The sequence below is a fragment of the Coregonus clupeaformis genome, chromosome 21 (genome assembly GCF_020615455.1).
Source record: "Coregonus clupeaformis isolate EN_2021a chromosome 21, ASM2061545v1, whole genome shotgun sequence".
NCBI classification, from domain to species: domain Eukaryota; kingdom Metazoa; phylum Chordata; class Actinopteri; order Salmoniformes; family Salmonidae; genus Coregonus; species Coregonus clupeaformis.
Genome location: NC_059212.1, coordinates 40,115,071 through 40,139,815, shown reverse-complemented (window position 1 = coordinate 40,139,815; position 24,745 = coordinate 40,115,071). Strand labels below are relative to the sequence as shown.

The 24,745-nt window shown below is 44.4% G+C and overlaps 1 protein-coding gene across 1 annotated transcript in view; it reads left to right on the top strand.

The window, feature by feature from the left end:
- The window catches only part of LOC121535490 (potassium/sodium hyperpolarization-activated cyclic nucleotide-gated channel 2-like), a 64,930-nt gene that overhangs the window by 13,366 nt on the left and 26,819 nt on the right, over positions 1 to 24,745 (top strand). Inside the window, 2 exon segments of the mRNA XM_045205895.1 lie at positions 650 to 811; positions 18,986 to 19,204. Of these exon segments, the coding sequence (XP_045061830.1) occupies positions 650 to 811; positions 18,986 to 19,204 (381 nt within the window).

Sequence of the window (24,745 nt, the reverse complement as noted above, 5' to 3'; positions counted from 1 at the left end):
TTTTGGGTGAATTTTATCTGGTTGGATTTAGAGAAGGATAGACCGATTTTATCTGGTTGGGTTTAGAGAAGGATAGACCAAATTATCTGGTTGGGTTTAGAGAAGGATAGACTGAATTATCTGGTTGGGTTTAGTGAAGGATAGACTGAATTATCTGGTTGGGTTTAGAGAAGGATAGACTGAATTATCTGGTTGGGTTTAGAGAAGGATAGACCGATTTTATCTGGTTGGGTTTAGAGAAGGATAGACCAAATTATCTGGTTGGGTTTAGAGAAGGATAGACCAAATTATCTGGTTGGGTTTAGAGAAGTATAGACCGATTTTATCTGGTTGGGTTTAGAGAAGGATAGACCGATTTCATCTGTTCTCCCCATGATCTTAGCGATTTAGCTAAAATGGTTGTCTTGATCACTAGAGAATCTAGCATAAAATTAAACAGGAAATCTTGAAGAATTCTGTGACTGTGATTCTGTCTCTCTTTTTCTCTCTCTGCTTCTCTCTCTCTCTCTGCTTCTCTCTCTCTCTCTCTCTCACACACACACACACACACACACACACACACACACACACACACACACACACACACACACACACACTTGTCCTTCCTCTCCGCCTTAACTAATTCCCAGTCTCTCCATCTCTGTTTCAGATCTTTCATATGACCTATGACCTGGCCAGTGCAGTGATGCGTATCTTCAACCTGATTGGTATGATGCTGCTGCTGTGTCACTGGGATGGCTGTCTGCAATTCCTGGTTCCCATGCTGCAGGACTTCCCCCAGGACTGCTGGGTCTCCCTCAACAAGATGGTGGTATGTGTTTGATTCATTACATATTTTACATTCATAAGTAAAACTGGAGAAACAAGAAAAAGTGTCTGCACACCTTCAGTCAGATGGTAGCTGAGCTTTCGTTCAATCGACCTTCATCAGACCATATTATGCACTGTTACGCACAGTTATGCTCTGATGAAGGTCGATTGACCGAAAGCTCAACTAAATAATACCTTTGTATTAAATATACCTTTGTATTTGACTGGAAGTGTGCAGAGACTTTTTTCTGTTGATCCAGTTTTGCATTTTGCTTTCAGCACCTTCAATAATCAGTTCTGGGTGTACGGTAGATTCAGCCTATTATCTACATTCATAATTAGAACTAGCGACTAGAGCGGCAAAAGGAAACATCAGTCATAAGCCATTCATTAATCAATGCTTGTTCCTAATCAATAAGAATAGTCTCCCACATGTACACAATAAGATCTTCATCATATTGCTTGTGATGAAAGCTTCCTGGTGAAGGCCTATTGGGAAAACATCAGTGTTTTAACTAGAAATCAGTCCAGTGATTAGTTCTATTGATGGTTGTTTGAACTGTCTACTGTTAGAACAGTCAGCCAGTCAGGCGACACGAACAAGCCTCTCTCTCTCTCCCTCTCTCTCTCTCCATCTCTCTCTCTCTCTCTCTCTCTTTCTCTCTCTCTCTCACACCGGGGTGGGGCGATGACAGGAAAGATTAAAGAGGGAAAGGGAGGAATGGGAATGTGCCCGGGCAGCTGGCTCTTTTGTTCCTGTCTCTTTTCTCTGGGAGGTAAAAGCTGAGTGTTTATAGGTCCATCCGTCAGCCCAGCCTTTTACATGGCCAGGGAAAACCGCTCCGTCTCACAGACTTGGCCCTTACCACCAGGCACAGCTCCAAATGGTTTTTTAAACGGATTGGGTTCTGCTCCCCCGCCGTCATTGGGCCTGCCACCACGTCACGTAAATGTTCCGTTATTTTAACATTTTCTTGCAGGGCAGATGTTGAAGTGTGTTCATCAAATCAAAACTCCATCAAATGAATCCCCTGGTGGGCCTAAAGCAATGAGAGGAGAAAACAAGTTTGTTCATGTTATCTGTTATGAAGGGACGAATCCCACTTGGTTTGTGATATTCGATTGAAATAGACTAGACTGTCATCTGAGCTGTGTTTTCATCTGTTTTGTGTCTCAATATTTTTTAAAATCAAGTCAGCTGAGAAAGGAGAAAACTACCTTGGCTCTGCTTCCCAATCTTACGACCATGGGAGGTATTGCAGGGGTGAGGTGAGGGGTCAAGTGACCAGAACAGATATTAGTTGATTTGTTGATTGATCAGTTAACAATGCTAATATGAAAGGCTTGTTTTGAGAATGTGATAACAACAGTGGGAATCGTGTGGATTTCCCAGGACACTCTCTCTAATGCAATGTTCTGAACATCACATCTCCACCTCTCAGGAGTGTGATTGTCGGTTCCCATAAGTGTGATGTCAGACTGTAATAAACCACATGACCTTCTCTGACAGCTACAATACAGGCATTCTGACAGGCCACCTCAAAGTAAAAACCTCAGAGTTTATCCTTCTATAATAGACAGCTAGGTGTCCTGAGGACTGTATAGTGTTATAAACTCCCAAACTGACACTCTCTCTCCCACTCTGACAGCTAGCCTAGCTCTGTCAGGCCATTGACTTCCCCCTCTTCCCTCCTCCCTCCTCCCCATTTCCCTCTCCCTCTTCCTCCCTCCCGGTGTATAATCAAGGGCAGCGTCTCTCCAGAGGGCGGTCACTCTGAAGCGAGCGGCACAGGCCACCTGAGACCTCCTCCCTATCGAGTGGCTGACAACTCGTAACATTAGCCACCGTGTAGCAGCCAGGACATCCATCATCACTACTACACCTACACAAGCTATAGTACAGGCCAGTGGAGGAGTCAGGAGTCCCCACAGGCAGTAAGTCATGGAGGGCGACGTGAGGCGGATGGGGGCGAGGGCAGGTGGGTTGTTGTAACCCTTTCGAAGAGTATGAACAGTCTGTTCCCTTCTTTGTTGAATGAAAGACATCACATGATGCTAATCAGTGTTGTAATACTCGAGACGTCCGGTCTCAAGACCACATATTGAGTGTATCGGTCTTGTCTCGGTGTCGGATACATTTGTACTCGGTCTTGACTCGGTCTCGGACAGTGAGGACTTGTAATTTCTTCCAGAGACCAGCGAAGTAAAAAACTCATAATTATCAGCTTCCATTCAGTCAGCGCATAAAACCGCTTCGCCAGGCCAAATACATACACTCCTTTCTTGAAACATTAATATTTTAACAGCCTTTAAATCTATTATAGACATGTTTGCGCAGTGCCGAACCTATAGGCAGGCCTTCATTGTGTGACAGGTTCGTGATTCTGAAAGGACAGCAACCGTAATACCAGCGCACTCATGTAGGAGAGTGCACTTTTTGGAAAACACAAATGGGCCAGTGGTGTAGTGGAGTGTAACGCAGGTATAAGTCGTACACCAACTTTTTTTTCAGTGGGCATTGCTTATAGTCACTTCTTAATCCCTACTGATGCGTATCAAAGTAGTGTAGTGGAGCTATACGACTTATCAATTATGTAGTACAATAGAGAAATCATGCACAAAGTAGCCTACACAATCGCAAAGCACATGAAATATATTCTCATGCGCGCTGCACACAGCGGAATATCATCTGCAGGCAGCAAGAGTGTGCAGCTCTCAACTGGTTTTGGCATGGAGCAGCTCACAGAAGAATTACATCGGTAACGGTAGGGTAGGAAAGACGTTACAACGTATGATATCTACCAGTAAATGCTAACTAAGGCAACAATGGGTATGCAAACCAGGTATTGAAAAAGTTTAGGCTAGTAGGATAGTAGGATTTGTGCAATTTTCATCATGCGCTGTTTGCATCAGGGGCATAGACATGGATGGGCCTTGGTGGACAGAGGCCCACCCACTGGGGAGCCAGGCCCTGACAGGCCCAGCCACTGGGGAGCCAGGCCCTGACAGGCCCAGCCACTGGGGAGCCAGGCCCTGACAGGCCCAGCCACTGGGGAGCCAGGCCCTGACAGGCCCAGCCACTGGGGAGCCAGGCCCTGACAGGCCCAGCCACTGGGGAGCCAGGCCCTGACACTCAATCCGATTGATGTGGATTAAGCATTGTTGTGGACTTACACCATCACATTTATTAATTCTTTCTATTAAAAAAATGTGATTTTGAGAGTGAAAAACGTAAAAAATCATAGGAAAACATAGGATTTTTCCCACAGGGTGCCTTTCCTTCGCTGGGCAGACCGTTTGGAAACTTTTTGGCAAAATTAGAGTACTGTCACGCTCGTTGACGGACGGGACGGACCAGGGCGCAGCGTGATATGCATACATGTTTATTTAAACTTAATAAACACTCGACAAAACAAGAAACGAAACGTGAAGTCCAAGGTAGACACAAACAACATACCTTATACGGAACAAGATCCCACAACCCACTAGTGCCAAAAGGCTGCCTAAGTATTGTCCCCAATCAGAGACAACGAGCTACAGCTGCCTCTGATTGGGAACCACACCGGCCAACATAGATCTACACATAATATACCTACAACATAGAATATATATAACAAAGAATATACACACCCTGACTCAACATATAAGAGTCCCCTGAGTCAGGGCGTGACAGTACCCCCCAAAGGTGCGGACTCCGACCGCACAACATAAACATAACAGGGTAGGGGCCGGGTGGGCATTCCGGGTGGGCGGATCCGGCTCGGGGCGTGACGACTTCTCACTCTCCGCCTCCCTGTTGCGCCCCTGGTCTGGTCTGGACCTCGGCGCGCTACTTCCCCTCTCCTTCCTCCCCACGATCACGCCAGGCCCTGTCTGGACCCTGGTGTGGGAGACCCCGGAACCGGAAGAGGGGCGGACGTCATGGTCTGGACTGGAGCCGCTGACCGGAGCTGGACTAGGCACCGGTGGAGCGGACTGCTCTGGCTCCGGAGTGGAGCCGCTGACCGGAGCTGGACTAGACCCCGGTGGAGCGGACTGCTCTGGCTCTGGAGTGGCGCAGCTGACCGGAGCTGGATCAGGCACCGGTGGAGCGGACTGCTCTGGCTCCGGAGTGGAGCAGCTGACCGGTGCCGGATCAGGCACCGTTGGAACAGGCACGGGCCGTGCCGGACTGGACAAGCGCACCACTGGTCTGGTGCGAGGAGCAGGCACAGGACGGGCCGGGCTGGCGACGCGCACCACTGGCTTGGTGCGAGGAGCAGGAACAGGCCGGGCTGGCAACGCGCACCACTGGCTTGGTGCGAGGAGCAGGAACAGGCCGGGCCGGGCTGGCGACGCGCACCACTGGCTTGGTACGAGGAGCAGGAACAGGCCGGGCCGGGCTGGCGACGCGCACCACTGGCTTGGTACGAGAAGCAGGAACAGGCCGGGCTGGCGACGCGCACCACTGGCTTGGTGCGGGGAGCAGGAACGGGCCGGACCGGACTGGCGACACGCACCACTTGCTTGGTGCGAGGAGCAGGACTGGGTTCATTGCAAAATACATTTCATGTTTAAAACACAAGATAACCGGTGACCTAAAGTTTAAAGTGGAACTGACAGCGTTTTAACTACTTTGCAGATATGAAACAAACAGACAATCATTTCAGTCAAAAATATAAAATTCCCAGTTTATGCTACAAAACCAACTTTAGAAGAGGTTTTAAAAATAGGTTCTATTTGTGTCAATGTTCCATGACGTACACTAAGGCATTGTTGGCAGAATAGATGGATGCAGTTACAATGCATGATTAATATAATTCACCAATACATTTCTTGGTAGTCCAGAAAATATTGCAATCAGGTTTTAAACCACAGCTGGCATGGTGCATTGTTTGCTGCCTCCATTCGGGATGCACTGTTTCAATTTCAATGACTCAATATTCTTGACAAAAACGGACGAATGTAACTTAGGCTTGGAATGTCAGTACAATCAAATTAGCAAGGGCAATGATCACAAGTCAGTCATAATGTGGCTAATAGGCTAGCGTATCTATTTATGTAGCAAGCTAAAAACACGGATCTAACGTTAGCTAGATAGCCAGCTAGCTGCTAGGAGGATGTCATGTCATGCCATTGGAGGAGTGGGTGAATGACTGACGTTTTTCGGTGGCTATACACATCTAGAGATGCAAGTGTCATTTGGTTAGCTAGCAAGAACTTGAGCGACTGTTATACAGTTAGCATATCTCTTGCGTTAGCAAATTCACTCTAGCTATCTACTCTGATTTCAGCGCACTCTCTTCTGAGTGTGCCAGAGCGCAGAACAAAGGATGAATTTACGAACACGCAACACCGCTGAATATGACCGGTGTCAGTAAACGTAGGCAAAAAAAGTAATAGTTAGTCAAGAACACTCTATATAACATGTAAACAGCCTAACCAGCTCTACTAGGGTGAATAAAATGGTCAGTGAGGTGCTCTCTCATTTGTGTCTGGTAGTAGCTAGCAAGCTAGCCAAATTTAGCCAGTTAGCTTGGGTGCTTGGTTGGGACAACGCCACATGCATTGGCAGGCAAGCTGCAGAAGGACGAGCAGTTTATCAGTGCAACTTTGACAGCAAACTAGCTGAAAAAGTTTGAAAGGGTTTATCTAATGTTCCTTCATTAGATTTTAGCTCATCTTGCTCTGGCTAGCATTAACTGTTGATCTTGTTGTTGTTGATGTGCATAACTGAGGGAGATAGAACCTACCTTTTCATGGTTGTTTGATCAATAGGACTGTAAAGTTCCCAAATGTAAGAGGACTCCCGTTTTGTTTACATATTTGCAGAACTCCATTCAGGTGTATTTTGTGGCCTTTGGTGAATGTGTTCTAATAATCTAAAGTCGCGCTGTTGCAACTGCCTGTAAACACACAGTCCAGTTCAAAGTAAATGATGGCAGGCCCGTGTGGCAAATGGCTTGTTTGTATAAAGGTCTACTGTAGCTCTGTTTGGCTATAGCGCACCGGTCTGTGTAGACTCCGGTCCTGGACAAGACAGATGTTTTTATTCAGTTTTATTTACTGCAGTGTCTATTAATTGTCCAAACGCACAGCAACTTTCCCACTCTATATAGCTATTGAATTTTCACAAATGCCTTAGTATATGTAATTCCCAAATATTCTACGAATTTATGAAAATGTGAAAATGAACTGTCTAAGTGGTCGCTTGTCAGATATTTTTTTTAAACGCATGTCAAAAATGTTATAAATTGATTTGCATTTTAATGAGGGAAATAAGTATTTGACCCCTCTGCAAAACATGACTTTGACATACTTGGTGGCAAAACCCTTGTTGGCAATCACAGAGGTCAGACGTTTCTTATAGTTGGCCACCAGGTTTGCACTCATTTTGTTCCACTCCTCTTTGCAGATCTTCTCCAAGTCATTAAGGTTTCGAGGCTGACGTTTGGCAACTCAAACCTTCAGCTCCCTCCACAGATTTTCTATGGGATTAAGGTCTGGAGACTGGCTAGGCCACTCCAGGACCTTAATTTGCTGCTTCTTGAGCCACTCCTTTGTTGCCTTGGCCGTGTGTTTTGGGTCATTGGCATGCTGGAATACCCATCCACGACCCATTTTCAATGCCCTGGCTGAGGGAAGGAGGTTCTCACCCAAGATTTGACGGTACATGGCCCCGTCCATCGTCCCTTTGATGCGGTGAAGTTGTCCTGTCCCCATAGCAGAAAAATACCCCCAAAGCATAATGTTTCCACCTCCATGTTTGATGGTGGGGATGGTGTTCTCGGGGTCATAGGCAGCATTCCTCCTCCTCCAAACACGGCGAGTTGAGTTGATGCCAAAGAGCTCGATTTTGGTCTCATCTGACCACAACACTTTCACCCAGTTCTCCTCTGAATCATTCAGATGTTCATTGGCAAACTTCAGACGGCCCTGTATATGTGTTTTCTTGAGCAGGGGGACCTTGCGGGCACTACAGGATTTCAGTCCTTCACGGCGTAGTATGTTACCAATTGTTTTCTTGGTGACTATGGTCCCAGCTGCCTTGAGATCATTGACAAGATGCTCCTGTGTAGTTCTGGGCTGATTCCTCACCATTCTCATGATCATTGCAACTCCACGAGGTGAGATCTTGCATGGAGCCCCAGGACGAGGGAGATTGACAGTTATTTTGTGTTTCTTCCATTTGCGAATAATCGCACCAACTGTTGTCACCTTCTCACCAAGCTGCTTGGCGATGGTCTTGTAGCCCATTCCAGCCTTGTGTAGGTCTACAATCTTGTCCCTGACATCCTTGGAGAGCTCTTTGGTCTTGGCAATGGTGGAGAGTTTGGAATCTGATTTATTGATTGCTTCTGTGGACAGGTGTCTTTTATACAGGTAACAAACTGAGATTAGGAGCGCTCCCTTTAAGAGTGCTGCAGAGCAACAAGAGAGAGCATGAGAACATTTATTTAGATAATTAATGGAAATAAAAGTGCTGAAAACATGTTGGCTCACTTCGAGTCAAAGTATCGATATAATATAGTCCAAAATAATATTGCAATATGTAACCCCATCACTATTTATTTATGTAGCACAATAGCAATTAGTATGGCAATTAAGCATTGATTAATTAAACATTCTAAATGGCCAGCTATTACAACCACCAGGGAACGATGATCAATGCTAGTCCATTCTGTCAAGTTTAATTCTACGTTGGGAGGATTGTGGATTAACAGTGAGAGAGAAATATATGTTTTTCTCAGCAGAGAGAAGAGCCATGTGTCACAGGAGTAAAAGGCTAAATGGAAAATGACAGAGGCAGCAGCAGCTACTAACAGACAGAGTCAGTGGTTAAAGGACTGTCATTATTGGTGTTAACTAAACACTTCTGGATTAAAGACCGTAATGAACACAGACGTGCTTCAGTGAGACGACTGGGCGAGACACACAGAGACTTATTTAGAGAAACTGCTTCAGTGAGACGACTGGGCGAGACACACAGAGACTTCTTTAGAGAAACTGCTTCAGTGAGACGACTGGGCGAGACACACAGAGACTTCTTTAGAGAAACTGCTTCAGTGAGACGACTGGGCGAGACACACAGAGACTTCTTTAGAGAAACTGCTACAGTGAGACATAAGTCTCTGCCACAGGGGGCTGGTGAAGGGAAGATGGCTCATAATAATGGCTGGAATGGATGAATAGAATGGCATCAAACACATAGAAACCATATGTTTGACACCTGTACATGTATTCCATTCCAGCCATTACAATGAGCCTGTCCACCAATTTACAGTGACACCAGCCACCACTGCCATCTCCCCTCTATTTGTGCATTACTGCATATACACTAACTAGTCTAGTGGACTAGTATGAACTATTAGGGTGGGCTAAAGTAGATTTAGCGTTTTAGAGCCCATATTCAGCACTAGGTAATTAACTGTGATCAGACCCCCAACAGTTACTGAGTGGAAACAGTCGTTAGAGCTCAGTGAATGGATTGGGCATACTAAGGCCTTTCTTCTCTCTCACTTTTGTCTGAGAGAGAGGAGAGACAAAGGAAAGGAAGGGATCATCTCTAGCCCAATGATCTGCTCTGGGGTTGGTGTTCCTGAATGTACACCAGGGGGTCTATTGTAGCCAACATATGGAGAAGTAGGGTTTGCAGACACCTCTGTAGATTCCCTTCTGTTTGATAGACTATGTATATCAGTGGAGGCTGCTGAGGGGAGGACGGCTCATAATAATGGCTGGAATGGAGTCAATGGAATGGTATCAAGCATATGTGGTTGATACCATTCCATTGACTCCAATCCAGCCATTACAATGAGCCGTCCTCCCCTCAGCAGCCTCCACTGATGTATATGATAAAGGGCATATGTGGCCAACCAAATTAATCGCATACAGAGAAAGGTTACTCCATTGCATGTGGAGCTCAGTAGTCCCATGTTATAATAATGGCTTCTCTCTGGCCTTATCTGCTGTAGTGCACCTCTTTATGGAATCCAAGCCAAACCCATAGTCCTATTCATCAGAGGAGCTGTTTCCCTTCCAGTACAGGCTTTATGAGAAAAGACCAAACGTGCCCAGACTCCAACACTACAGACCCCCATCATCATCATCATCATCATCATCATCATGGCAGAGGTAGAGACAGATAAAACAGGATGCCACTGTTCCTCTGGTGCTGGGAATGAATGGGCTGAGGAAAGACAATGTCTGTTCAGAGATTTAAGACATATATTTCAATGTTGTGGTCTCCTCCCAGTGGTATTGATGGATGAAGATCGATGAGGCGTGGAGAGGGGGCGGGGGGAGAGAGAGAGCGCGAGAGAGAGAGAGATCTGGGCCCTAAGAGTAAATCTTAGTAAGACAAAAATAATGGTGTTCCAAAAAAGGTCCAGTTGCCAGGACCACAAATACAAATTCCATCTAGACACCGTTGCCCTAGAGCACACAAAAAACTATACATACCTCGGCCTAAACATCAGCGCCACAGGTAACTTCCATAAAGCTGTGAACGATCTGAGAGACAAGGCAAGAAGGGCCTTCTATGCCATCAAAGGAAACATAAAATACGACATACCAATTAGGATCTGGCTAAAACTACTTGAATCAGTTATATAACCCATTGCCATTTATGGTTGTGAGGTATGGGGTCCGCTCACCAACCAAGAATTCACAAAATGGGACGAACACCAAATTTAGACTCTGCATGCAGAATTCTGCAAAAATATCCTCTGTGTACAATGTAAAACACCAAATAATGCATGCAGAGCAGAATTAGGTCGATACCCGCTAATGATCAAAATCTAGAAAAGAGCTGTTAAATTCTACAACCACCTAAAAGGAAGTGATTCCCAAACCTTCCATAACAAAGCCATCACCTACAGAGAGATGAACCTTGAGAAGAGTCCCCTAAGCAAGCTGGTCCTGGGGCTCTGTTCACAAACACAAACAGACCCCACAGAGCCCCAGGACAGCAACACAATTAGACCCAACCAAATCACGAGAAAACAAAAAGATAATTACAGTGCCTTGCAAAAATATTCATCCCCCTTGGCGTTTTTCCTATTTTGTTGCATTACAACCTGTAATTTAAATGGATTTTTATTTGGATTTCATGTAATGGACATACACAAAATAGTCCAAATTGGTGAAGTGAAATGAAAAAAATAACTATTTTCAAAGAATTCTAAAAAATAAATAACGGAAAAGGGGTGCGTCCATTTTTTATTCACCCCCTTTGCTATGAAGCCCCTAAATAAGATCTGGTGCAACCAATTACCTTCAGAAGTCACATAATTAGTTAAATATAGTCCACCTGTGTGCAATCTACGTGTCACATGATCTGTCACATGATCTCAGTATATATACACCTGTTCTGAAAGGCCCCAGAGTCTGCAACACCACTAAGCAAGGGGCACCACCAAGCAAGCGGCACCATGAAGACCAAGGACCTCTCCAAACAGGTCAGGGACAAAGTTGTGGAGAAGTACAGATCAGGGTTGGGTTATTAAAAAATATCAGAAACTTTGAACATCCCACGGAGGACCATTAAATCCATTTTTAAAAAATTGAAAGAATATGGCACCACAACAAACCTGCCAAGAGTGGGCTGCCCACCAAAACTCACGGACCAGGCAAGGAGGGCATTAATCAGAGAGGCAACAATGAGACCAAAAATAACCCTGAAGGAGCTGCAAAGCTCCACAGCGGAGATTGGAGTATCTGTCCATAGGACCAGTTTATGCCGTACACTCCACAGAGCTGGGCTTTACGGAAGAGTGGCCAGAAAAAAGCCATTGCTTCAAGAAAAAAATAAGCAAACACGTTTGGTGTTCGCCAGAAGGCATGTGGGAGACTCCCCAAACAAATGGAAGGAGGTACTCTGGTCAGATGAGACTAAAATTTAGCTTTTTGGCCATCAATGGAAAACGCTATGTCTGGCGCAAACCCAACACCTCTCATCACCCCGAGAACACCATCCCCACAGTGAAGCATGGTGGTGGCAGCATCATGCTGTGGGGATGTTTTTCATCGGCAGGGACTGGAAAACTGGTCAGAATTGAAGGAAGGATGGATGGCGCTAAATACAGGGAAATTCTTGAGGGAAACCTGTTTCAGTCTTCCAGAGATTTGAGACTGGGACGGAGGTTCACCTTCCAGCAGGACAGTGACCCTAAGCATACTGCTAAAGCAACACTCGAGTGGTTTAAGGGGAAACATTTACATGTCTTGGAATGCCCAGACCTCAATCCAATTGAGAATCTGTGGTATGACTTAAAGTGGAACCCATCCAACTTGAAGGAGCTGGAGCAGTTTTGCCTTGAAGAATGGGCAAAAATCCTAGTGGCTAGATGTACCAAGCTTATCGAGACATACCCCAAGAGACTTGTAGCTGTAATTGCTGCAAAAGGTGGTTCTACAAAGTATAGACTCTGGGGGGTGAATAGTTATGCACGCTCAAGTTTTCAGTTTTTTTGTCTTATTTCTTGTTTGTTTCACAAGAAAAAATATTTTGCATCTTCAAAGTGGTAGGCATGTTGTGTAAATCAAATGATACAAACCCCCCCAAAAAAATCAATTTTAATTCCAGGTTGTAAGGCAACAAAATAGGAAAAATGCCAAGGGGGTGAATACTTTCGCAAGCCACTGTACTTGACACATTGGAAAGAATCAACAAAAAAACAGAGCAAACTAGAATGCTATTTGGCCCTAAACAGAGAGTACACAGTGGCAGAATACCTGACCACTGTGACTGGCCCAAACTTAAGGAAAGCTTTGACTATGTACAGACTCAGTGAGCATAGCCTTGCTATTGAGAAAGGGCGCCGTAGGCAGACCTGGCTCTCAAGAGAAGACAGGCTATGTGCACACTACCCACAAAATGAGGTGGAAACTGAGCTGCACTTCCGAACCTCCTGCCAAATGTATGACTATGTTAGAGATACACATTTCCCTCAGATTACACAGACCCACAAATAATTTTTTAAAACTCCCATATCTATTGGGTGAAATACCACAGTGTGCCATCACAGCAGCAAGATTTGTGACCTGTTGCCACAAGAAAAGGGCAACGAGTGAAGAACAAACACCATTGTAAATACAACCCATATTTATGTTTATTTATTTTCCCTTTGGTACTTTAACTATTTGCACATAATATGACATTTGAAATGTCTTTATTCTTTTGGAACTTTTGTGAGTGTAATGCTTACTGTTAAATTTTTTGTTTGTTTATTTCACTTTTGTTTATTATCTATTTCACTTGCTTTGGCAATCTAAACATATGTTTCCCATGCCAATAAAGCCCTTAAATTGAAATTGAATTGAATTGAGAGACAGAGAGCGAGAGGGGGAGAAAGAGAAATGGCATGTCTGTCTGTCTGTCTGCCTGTGGCTGGTCACTGTAAATGTAGATAAGCTAGTGTAAACAGAGCCTGCGGCTGCAGGCAGGGCTTGATATCTGCTGATATTTGCTCAGCTTATCGCTCCGCAGCCGTGTCAATCGTCTCTCATTGGCTGTCTCTCTCTACGTACCTAATCTCTGTTAACAACAGAAGTAAAATCTTGCATAATTTGGTCAGCTGCGTGATTCATTTATGTATTCATATGTACAGTATTAGAAATTGAGAGTTCCAGCAAGTCTCCACCCTCACAAAAGGAAACTCTCAGCCAAACCTGAGCCCCTAGCCTTGTATCCCTGAAGGGTTTTCAGAGCCTGGCTTGGAAGGAAACAGCTTGGTTAAAAGCAATATGTGGGAAGATATATATGCTCCCCGAGCCTCACAGGGTGAGGTATAGCATCACTTTCCAGTTTCGATAACCACTCAGAAGATAGACTGCCTCTCTCTCTCTCTCTGTCTCTGTCTCTGTCTCTGTCTCTGTCTCTCTCTCTGTCTCTGTCTCTCTCTCTCTCTCTCTCTCTCTCTCTCTCTCTCTCTCTGTCTCTCTCTCTCTCTCTCTCTCTCTCTCTCTCTCTCTCTCTCTCTCTCTCTCTCTCTCTCTCTCTCTCTCTCTCTCTCTCTCTCTCTCTCTCTCTCTCTCTCTCTCTCTCAGCCACCTGGGTTATTTTCGAGCCAAAGTGCTCATCGTTCATTCATTATTCACTCTCTATGCCTACTGTTTCTGTTTCTGTTTTCTCTTCCACCATTTAGCCACAGCCCCCTCGGTGTGGCCAACGGTTATTTAACAAATCTCTATTCCTTCTCTTTTATTGCCTGAGTAAAACTCTCCCTCCTTCCAGTGTAACCATTTTATACAGTAAATCCTAGATATGGATCAGGCAGTGCCCAGCGCACTGTATGTTGTTTCAGCATAGTATATATAAGCAATAAGGCCCGAGGAGGCGTGGTATATGTCCAATATACCATGGCTAAGGGCTGTTCTTAAGCACGATGCAACGCAGAGTACCTGGATACAGCCCTTAGCCGTGGTATGTTGGCAATATATCACAAACCCCCGAGGTGCCTTATTGCTATTATAAACTGGTTACCAACGTAATTAGAGCAGTAAAAATAAATATTTGGTCATAATCATGGTATACGGTCTGATGTACCACGGCTGTCAGCCAATCAGCATTCAGGTCTCGAACCACCCAGTTTATAATATAGTAGTGCAGTGTACCTGTAGCTGTCTAGAACAAAGAGCAGAAACAGAATAGATTTGTTGTATGTGACAAATTCCCTCCCCAATAAAGTTTCTCTATTCTATTCTGTTCTATTCTATTCTATTATGTTCTATTGTATTGAATTGTATTCTATTCTGTACTGTTCTATTCTATTCTATTCTGTTCTGTTCTGTTCTATTCTATTCTATTCTGTACTGTTCTATTCTATTCTGTTCTGTTCTATTCTATTCTATTCTATTCTATTCTATTCTGTACTGTTCTATTATATTCTGTTCTGTTCTGTTCTGTTCTATTCTATTCTATTATATTCTATTCTGTACTGTTCTATTCTATTCTGTTCTGTACTGTTCTATTCTCTGCTTCTCCATTGAACCCTGCACCACTGAATGCAGTCTGGAGGGTAGAGGAGGACAAAGTGGAAGATGTTGACTGCAGCCTCTAGCTGTAACCTTGCCTTGCTCTGCTCTTCTCTTCTGTGTGTCATGTCGTGGGCGGTAGAGGAGGGGGTGGAAAATAAGAGATCTATGGAGGCCTTGACTGTGTATCACTACAGTACACCAGAGGAGGCTGGTGGGAGGAGCTGTAGGAGGACCGGCTCATTGTAATGGCTGGAATGGAATTAATGGAACGGTATCAAACACCTCAAACGTTTAACTCCGTTCCATTACAATGAGCCCGTCCTCCTATAGCTCCCCCCACCAGCCTCCTCTGCAGTACATTGTGCGCTTGGTGGGAATAAAATAACTGCTTCTCAGTGATGAAGAAGGTGTTTTTTTACATCAGAGGCTCCCTGGATAGTGGCTATGTTCCAACACTCTCAGACGGTCCCAATTCGCTCCCTAGCCCTTCCCCTTGGCCATAACCCTTTGGTGTTTTGGGAAAGGGAAAGGGGGATACAGAAGTAAAGTTGTCAGTTGTACAACTGAATGCATTCAACTGAAAATTGTCTTCCGCATTTAACCCAACCCCTCTGAAGTGTTTCCTTCCACTAACAGATAGGTCAAAGGATTGTAGAGGTCTCTATCACTGTCTGTTCAACTGTCAACTAAATTCAGCTTCAGCTTTCAACAAGGAGAGGAGACAAGGAAAGGAAGCTATCCAAAAGTTTTAGGACTTGGCCTTTCATTGCTTCTGTCCTGGACATTTTTTGTTGACTAGACAGCTCTCACTGCAAGAAATTGCTCAGATTGTACCAAAAACAAACAGCAATATTTCAACTTGACTGGAAAACACTTACATTACTACAAAATGAGTACTGCACCTATGCACCTATAAATAATCAGTGCCATAAAATGGACGTCTAAAAAAGTAAAACCTGCTGCAAAGTTTCGGGGGTTATTTTGCAAAGCGAATGCCACCCTGTGTGTGTGTGGATTCATATTACGATTTGTGAAAGGGCATATTTAATGACCTCTCATTAAAGTCTCTCTCGGAGGAAATCATCTCAGAACCTTCTCTACTTCTCACTGATTAGGCCTCACAGGATTCCCCCAATCTCTCTCTCTGTCTCTCTCTCTCTCTCTCTCTCTCTCTGTCTCTCTCTGTCTCTCTCTCTCTCTCTCTCTCTCTCTCTCTCTCTCTCTCTCTCTCTCTCTCTCTCTCTCTCTCTCTCTCTCTCTCTCTCTCTCTCTCTCTCTCTCTCTCTCTCTCTCTCTCTCTCTCTCTCTCTCTCTCTCTCTCTCTCTGTCTTTCACCCTCCCTGATTCTCATTCTCTCTCCTCTTTATCTCCCCTGAGTCCTCATTTACACAACTTCCTCGACTTGTCCCCTTTGTCCCTAATGCTTTCTGCCTTTTTCCATCCTCTCTCTCTCTCTCTACCCTCCTCTCTCTCTACCATCCTCTCTCTCTACCCTCCTCTCTCTCTACCCTCCTCTCTCTCTACCCTCCTCTCTCTCTACCTTCCTCTCTCTCTACCCTCCTCTCTCTCTACCCTCCCTCTCTCTCTCTCTCTACCCTCCTCTCTCTCTCTCTACCCTCCTCTCTCTCTCCCTACCCTCTCTCTCTCTCTACCCTCCTCTCTCTCTTTACCCTCCTCTCTCTCTCTCTCTCTCTCTCTACCCTCCTCTCTCTCTCTCTCTCTCTCTCTGTCTCTACCCTCTCTCTCTCTCTCTCTCTCTCTACCCTCCTCTCTCTCTACCCTCCTCTCTCTCTCTACCCTCCTCTCTCTCTCTCTCTACCCTCCTCTCTCTCTACCCTCCTCTCTCTCTACCCTCCTCTCTCTCTCTCTCTACCCTCCTCTCTCTCTCTCTCTCTACCTTCCTCTCTCTCTACCCTCCTCTATCTCTACCCTCCTCTCTCTCTACCTTCCTCTCTCTCTACCCTCCTCTCTCTCTCTACCCTCCTCTCTCTCTCTACCATCCTCTCTCTCTCTCTACCCTCCTCTCTCTCTCTCTACCCTCCTCTATCTCTACCCTCCTCTATCTCTACCCTCCTCTCTCTCTACCTTCCTCTCTCTCTCTCTCTCTCTCTCTCTACCCTCCTCTCTCTCTCTACCCTCCTCTCTCTCTCTACCCTCCTCTCTCTCTCTACCCTCCTCTCTCTCTACCCTCCTCTCTCTCTCTACCCTCCCTCTCTCTCTACCCTCCTCTCTCTCTACCTTCCTCTCTCTCTACCCTCCTCTCTCTCTACCCTCCTCTCTCTCTACCCTCCTCTCTCTCTCTCTCTACCCTCCTCTCTCTCTCTCTACCCTCCTCTCTCTCTACCCTCCTCTCTCTCTCTCACCCTCCTCTCTCTCTTTACCCTCCTCTCTCTCTCTCTCTCTCTCTCTCTACCCTCCTCTCTCTCTCTCTCTCTCTCTCTCTCTACCCTCCTCTCTCTCTACCCTCCTCTCTCTCTCTACCCTCCTCTCTCTCTCTCTCTACCCTCCTCTCTCTCTTTACCCTCCTCTCTCTCTCTCTCTCTCTCTCTCACCCTCCTCTCTCTCTCTCTCTCTCTCTCTCTCTCTCTCTCTCTCTACCCTCCTCTCTCAATTCAATTCAATTCAATTTAAGGGCTTTATTGGCATGGGAAACACATGTTAACATTGCCGAAGCAAGTGAAGTAGATAGTAAACAAAAGTGAAATAAACAGAAAATATTAACAGTAAACACTACACTCAGAAGCTCCAAAAGAATAAAGACATTTCAAATGTCATATTATGTATATATACAGTGTTGTAACAATGTGCAAATGGTTAAAGTACAAATGGGAAAATAAATCAACATAAATATGCGTTGTATTTACAATGGTGTATGTTCTTCACTGGTTGCCCTTTTCTTGTGGCAACAGGTCACAAATCTTGCTGCTGTGATGGCACACTGTGGTATTTCACCCAGTAGAGAAGGGAGTTTATCAAAATTGGGTTTGTTTTCAAATTCTTTTTGGATCTCTGAGGGAAATATGTGTCTCTAATATGGTCATACATTTGGCAGGAGGTTAGGAAGTGCAGCTCAGTTTCCACCTCATTTTGTGGGCAGTGTGCACATACCCTGTCTTCTCTTGAGAGCCTGGTCTGCCTACGGCGGCCTTTCTCAATAGCAAGGCTATGCTCACTGAGTCTGTACATAGTCAAAGCTTTCCTTAAGTTTGGGTCAGTCACAGTGTTCAGGTATTCTGCCACTGTGTACTCTCTGTTTAGAGCCAAATAGCATTCTAGTTTGCTCTGTTTTTTTGTTAATTATTTCCAATGTGTCAAGTAATTCTCTTTTTGTTTTCTCATGATTTGGTTGGGTCTAATTGTGTTGTTTTTGTTGTCCAAGGGCTCTGTGGGGTCTGTTTGTGTTTGTGAACAGAGCCCCAGGACCAGCTTACTTAGGGGACTCTTCTCCAAGTTCATCTCTCTGTAGGTGATGGCTTTGCTATGGAAGGTTTGGGAATCGCTTCCTTTTAAGTGGTTATAGAATTTAACGGCTCTTTTCTGGATTTGGATAATTAGCGGGTATCGGCCTAATTCTGCTCTGCATGCATTATTTGGTGTTTTTCGTTGTACACAGAGGATATTTTTGCAGAATTCTGCATACAGAGTCTCAATTTGGTGTTTGTCCCATTTTGTGAATTATTGGTTGGTGAGTGGACCCCAGACCTCACAACCATAAAGGGCAATGGGTTCCCCTCTCTCTCTCTCTCTCTCTCTCTCTCTCTCTCTCTCTCTCTCTCTCTCTCTCTCTCTCTCTCTCTCTCTCTCTCTCTCTCTCTCTCTCTCTCTCTCTCTCTCCCCTCCTCTCTCTCTCTCTACCCTCCTCTCTCTCTCTCTACCCTCCTCTCTCTCTCTCTACCCTCCTCTCTCTCTCTCTACCCTCCTCTCTCTCTCTCTACCCTCCTCTCTCCCTCTCTACTTCCCTCTCTCTCTCTCTCTACTTCCCTCTCTCTCTCTCTACCCCACTCTCATCTACCTTCCTCTGAGTCTATCACTCCCTGTCAGTGTTTGTCTCTTACTTTGAGTCACCAACTCAGACTTTCAAGACTTTCCTCTCTCCGTTCCTTCTCCTCTCCTCCCCAAATGTGTTTTCTTCTGTCTTTCATACATATTTAAACATATTTTTTCTTTCATTTTTCTCTTTCATTTTTCTCTTTCATTTTTCTCTGTCTCTCTGCAGAATGACACGTGGTCTGAGCTGTATTCGTTTGCAGTGTTCAAGGCGATGAGCCACATGTTGTGTATCGGCTACGGTCGGCAGGCCCCGGAGAGCCTGTCTGATATCTGGCTCACCATGCTCAGCATGATCGTAGGGGCCACCTGCTACGCTGTGTTCATAGGCCATGCCACAGCACTCATCCAGTCCCTGGACTCGTCCCGACGACAGTATCAGGAGAAGGTAAAAATACGTTATCCCTTTGTTCCTCTGTTTTTCCCTCTGCCAAACATTTAAATTGCCTTCATCTCTCTCTCTCTCTCTCTCTCTCTCTCTCTCTCTCTCTCTCTCTCTCTCTCTCTCTCTCTCTCTCTCTCTCTCTCTCTCACCTAACCAGGGCCATGCACAGACCTTTCAGGGGGCATGTGCTCAAAATAAAAAAAGGTCTAAACATTTTTGAGCATAGGCCTATTTATTTCTGCAACAACACACACACTCATCATCACAAACTGTAAGCAAGCTAGTTCCAGTGGCTCCTAAAGACATTGTCATCAGGAAAAGAGGGAGGGCTATCAGCTGATCATTGATGTTGATCATTTATGTAAATCTGCTAATTAGCTAGCTTGATTTCTTTCCCTGATTGTGATTTACCTCTCTATGCCTTTATGCATCTCTCTGCTGCGAGTATCAGCCAACCAGACTCAATATTGATGATGATGTAGACTAAATTAAGTGTTATCAAGTGTTCCAAATGTTATGGTGCTGTGGCAGTACCAGGGCTCTACCTGTGCAGAGCAAATGCCCATTCCAGTCTCCAAAGTGCCATTTGGGTGGTGGTATAATTTCCCCACAAATATTTTGGGGGTATGTATTTTTTGTTGATTTTATTCTGAACCCACTGCCCCACCACTGTTTTGCTTCATGATTTGTCAACTCGCATACAATAATGTATCTGTCCTTCATGTCGGAGTACTGTAGGTTCTGTGTGTGTCTTGACCAATCAGATTCATGGAAATTACAGGTTGCGTGGGCCGGCACAAGGCAAGTCATCTAGCAAAACACATAGCGCGCTCTCCACTTTCTTCCGGTATTTATTTAGCAAGCGTGACAACACTTCACTCCCGACAGACACAAGCAAAAACTCTTCACAGAAATGTTGCAGCAGCCTACACCTTAACGTTATCGATCTGACATGCTGTATGGAATGAAAAGGAGACCATTTTTCAGTCGGATCAACTGTAGGCTACGGATTACAACCGCAGCTTCATATGCTACAGCCAGTGTGCCCTGTCATCTCTGGGGAGGGTAAACAAAGTGATGTTGGTAATGTTATGCATTTATAACCCATTTATTTCTGTAAATGACTATAAATACATAAATATATTTTCTGAAAATGTGAATGTGATCAAATTTGGTTACCTTGGCTAGGCTACCTTGACCTTTTCAATCCAAAATTATTAGTTTACCTGAAATTAACAACACAACACTAGTGATGACAGACTGTGAGTTACTTTTTTAATTACAGTTGCATAGGCCTACACGATACAAACCTGCATAAAGCAAGCTCAGCCCTGTGAGTTCTATTGTACAGGTGTTGTCTGTGTCTAATTTTAAAATATATCATATGAACAAGGTTGCTGCCCTGGGGCCAGGAGTTTTCCAGAAGTTAAAAAACAACAACATGCGACCTGATTAGAAAAACTCTGGTCCCATCATAGCCCATACAAAGCTTTTTTACAAATGATTTATCACTGTCATACCCGATATGGTCTGGATTTATACCTGGTTAGGTTACCAGATCAAGAAAAAATATTGTCCCACAACTCTGGGACCTGTGGTGCCACCTCTGGATCTGTGCCACATGAATATAGAGTTATTATGACAAATGAAATTACTATTAAATGACATGATTATAAATTTATATTATGAAGTTAGGCAATTATGAATATTAGATTATGAAGTAATGTTTTAACAGCATTGGTGATAAAACACAATCTGTAAAAAATAAAAAAAAGGACTAGTAATCTAGCTAGCTAGCCATGGTAGTAGTATTAATATAATAATAATATCTGCCATTTAGCAGACGCTTTTATCCTAAATGACTTACAGTCATGCGTGCATAATCAAACCAACAACCCTTGACGTTGCAAGGACCATGCTCTACATACTGAGCCACACAGGACCACAAAAGGGACTAGGACAAAAGCCTTTGAGACTAATGGTTATTTATTTGTCATTTAATTTTGTGGCCATCTATTGCTTTTATGTAACAAGATAATCAAAGTCATAATTGCTCAATGAATCTGTGACCGTGGTTGCGGGTTAGTTTGAGCACATGCCCCCCAAAAGGCAGTACTGTAGGTAGCTAGCTAAACACACTCGACCGGTGACTGCATCTCTCAAGCCATGCATGTTTGGATACCGGGCATGCTCAATCTCTGTACAGGGCAGACTAGGACAAAAAGGTGCAACCGGGTGTGCGCAAGCTCAGTACAGGGCAGATCAACAGGTGCAACCAATGGATGGGGTGTGGGGTGGCGAACTTGATGACGATTTGCGGACAGTGTGTTCTGAACAACAACAATGACAAAAACAAATTACACAAAAAAAAAAACATTTATATACTCTACCAGTCAAAAGTTTGGACACACCTACTCATTCAAGGGTTGTTCTTTATTTTTACTATTTTCTACATTGTAGAATAATAGTGAAGACATCAAAACTATGACATAACACATATGGAATCATGTATTAACCAAGAAAGTGTTAAACAAATCAAAATATATTTTATATTTGAGATTCTTCAAATAGCCACCCTTTGCCTTGATGACAGCTTTGCACACCAGCAAAGCACCCCCACACCATAACACCTCCTCCTCCATGTTTTAAGGTGGGAACTACACATGCGGAGATCATCCGTTCACCCACACTGCGTTTCACAAAGACACCGCGGTTGGAACCAAAAATCTCCAATTTGGACTCCAGACCAAAGGACAAATTTCCACCGGTCTAATGTCCATTGCTCTTTGTTTCTTGGCCCAAGCAGGTCTCTTCTTCTTATTGGTGTCCTTTAGTAGTGGTTTCTTTGCAGCAATTTGACCATGAAGGCCTGATTCACACAGTCCCCTCTGAACAGTTGATGTTGAGATGTGTCTGTGACTTGAACTCAGTGAAGCATTTTTTGGGCTGCAATTTCTGCGGCTGGTAACTCTAATTAACTTATCCTCTGCAGCAGAGGTAAATCTGGGTCTTCCATTCCTGTGGCGGTCCTCATGAGAGCCAGTTTCATCAAAGCGCTTGATGGTTTTTGCGACTGCACTTGTAGAAACTTTCAAAGTTCTTGAGATTTTCCGTATTGACTTCATGTCTTAAAGTTCTAGAAGTCTTGTACAGGTGAATGGAATATTTTCATCCTACCTTGAATCAAATGTAGAAGGATTAGGCATCCATGTCAAACTGCACTTGGAGCGTAATGGAACTCTTACCAGTGAATGGAACTGAAAGAGTTGTAATATTTTGTCTCTCATTTGTATTTCCTGGTCTCTTTAATAACTCTCTGTCTAATCCTTGCAATCATGCATCATTACCATTCTAGCACTCATCCATGCATTGCAGAGAGACCAGGTCAGTACATTCCAACAGAAACTTTCTACTCCTCATGATCTGTTGTCAGTTTTTCCGGCAACTCTGCTCCGCTAGGGATTATGGTTTCTAAGCTAAGGACGACGTGTGTTTATTAAAACGCCCAGAAAAGAAACTGTCAGGCCAGTGAAGCTGCTCTCTGCCGGAGGAATTCGCTATGCCTCAAACTATTACTGAGTGTGTCATTTAAATCTTCTCCCCCTGATGAGAGTGGAGTCAGTCTCTGTCTCTGTGGGTTCACACTGTAGCACAGGGGTGGCCACTAGCCAATCTTTTTCCTGGACAGATGAAGTGGGTGCATGGCCCAGCATTGAAACACCTAATCCAATGAATCAGCCGAGAGTCATTGGATTAATCTCCACTGCGGTCCCGTCGATGTGGATTGGGGGTGCACCCTCTGCTGTTTCCTGAAGTCCATGATCATCTCCTTTGTTTTGTTGACATTGAGTGAGAGGTTATTTTCCTGGCACCACACTCCCAGAGCCCTCACCTCTTCCCTGTAGGCTGTCTCGTCATTGTTGGTAATCAAGCCTACTACTGTTGTGTCGTCTGCAAACTTGATGATTGAGTTGGAGGCGTGCTTGGCCACGCAGTCATGGGTGAACAGGGAGTACAGGAGGGGGCTGAGCACGCACCCTTGTGGGGCCCCAGTGTTGAGGATCAGCGAAGTGGAGATGTTGTTTCCTACCTTCACCACCTGGGGGCGGCCCGTCAGGAAGTCCAGGGCTCAGTTGTACAGGGCGGGGTTCAGACCCAGGGCCTCAAGCTTAATGATGAGCTTGGAGGGTACTATGGTGTTGAATGCTGAGCTATAGTTAATGAACAGCATTCTTACATAGGTATTCCTCTTGTCCAGATGGGATAGGGCAGTGTGATGGCAATTGCATTGTCTGTGGATCTATTGGGGCGGTAAGCAAATTGAAGTGGGTCTAGGGTGGCAGGTAAGGTAGAGGTGATATGATCCTTGACTAGTCTCTCAAAGCACTTCATGATGACAAAGCTGGTTGAGAGAATGCCAAGAGTGTGCAAAGCTGTCATCAAGGCAAAGGGTGGCTATTTGAAGAATCTCAAATATAAAATATATTTTGATTTGTTTAACACTTTTTTGGTTACTACATGATTCCATAAGTGTTATTTCATAGTTTTGATGTCTTCACTATTATTCTACGATGTAAAAAATAGTAAAATTTAAGAAAAACCCTTGAATGAGTAGGTGTGTCCAAATGTCTGACTGGTAGTGTATATAAACTATACCAACACCCAAAAGGACACTTTGGAGACTGGAAGGGTAAAGGGGCATTCGCTCTGCACAGGTAGAGCTCTGTGCACTTCCCTGAACCTAACCCTCACCTAAAACCCTGGACAGGCAGTGCCAGCGGAAGGGAATGGCATCACTCAACTCTCCATCAATCTCCATCAATCCTCAATCAACACTCCATCAACCCTAATTCAACCTTCCATCGACCTTCCATCAACTTTCCATCAACTCTCTATTCCTCTTTCTTGCTCCGTACCTTTCTTTTCATGACAAATTACAAACCTGACATATCTCCAACCATCACAAACGTGTCTGTCCTCTGAAGTGTTTGTTTGATGTCCTTTGGGCATTTATTTTGCTCCCCAGATGAGTGGCAGTTTTAAATGGGCTGCTTCCAGAATATGACGGCAAACCTTTTTAATGATGATGATGATTACTGCAGTGATACAACAACAATCAATTATGTTCTAACTATGGTGACGATCATGTTGCCTTAATGGTGCAGTGAAATTATAGCTTCATTTCCTGCGTATTAGTAGTACTACTAAATGAATGAAGGAATTAATTAATAAATTAACTACCATTATTCCTTTACTGCTAGGCTATTCTTTCCCATCATATTACTTCTGCTATACATAATAATTCACAAATTATTAGCTATGTAAAAATTACATAGTAAAATGTAGTGATTTATAAGTAAAGTAAGAATTACTTAATTGTATTATTGAACCAGTAGGCTCCATTTGGTTGTACCTAGTAGGTAGTAAGGTAGCCTACAAACTGACCTTTGACATAGGTACCAGATAGTACCTGTAGTATAGTAGTATAACACCATATAGTTTCTCTGTAGATCCCAGGTAGATACCTGCAGAGCCCAGCCAGTA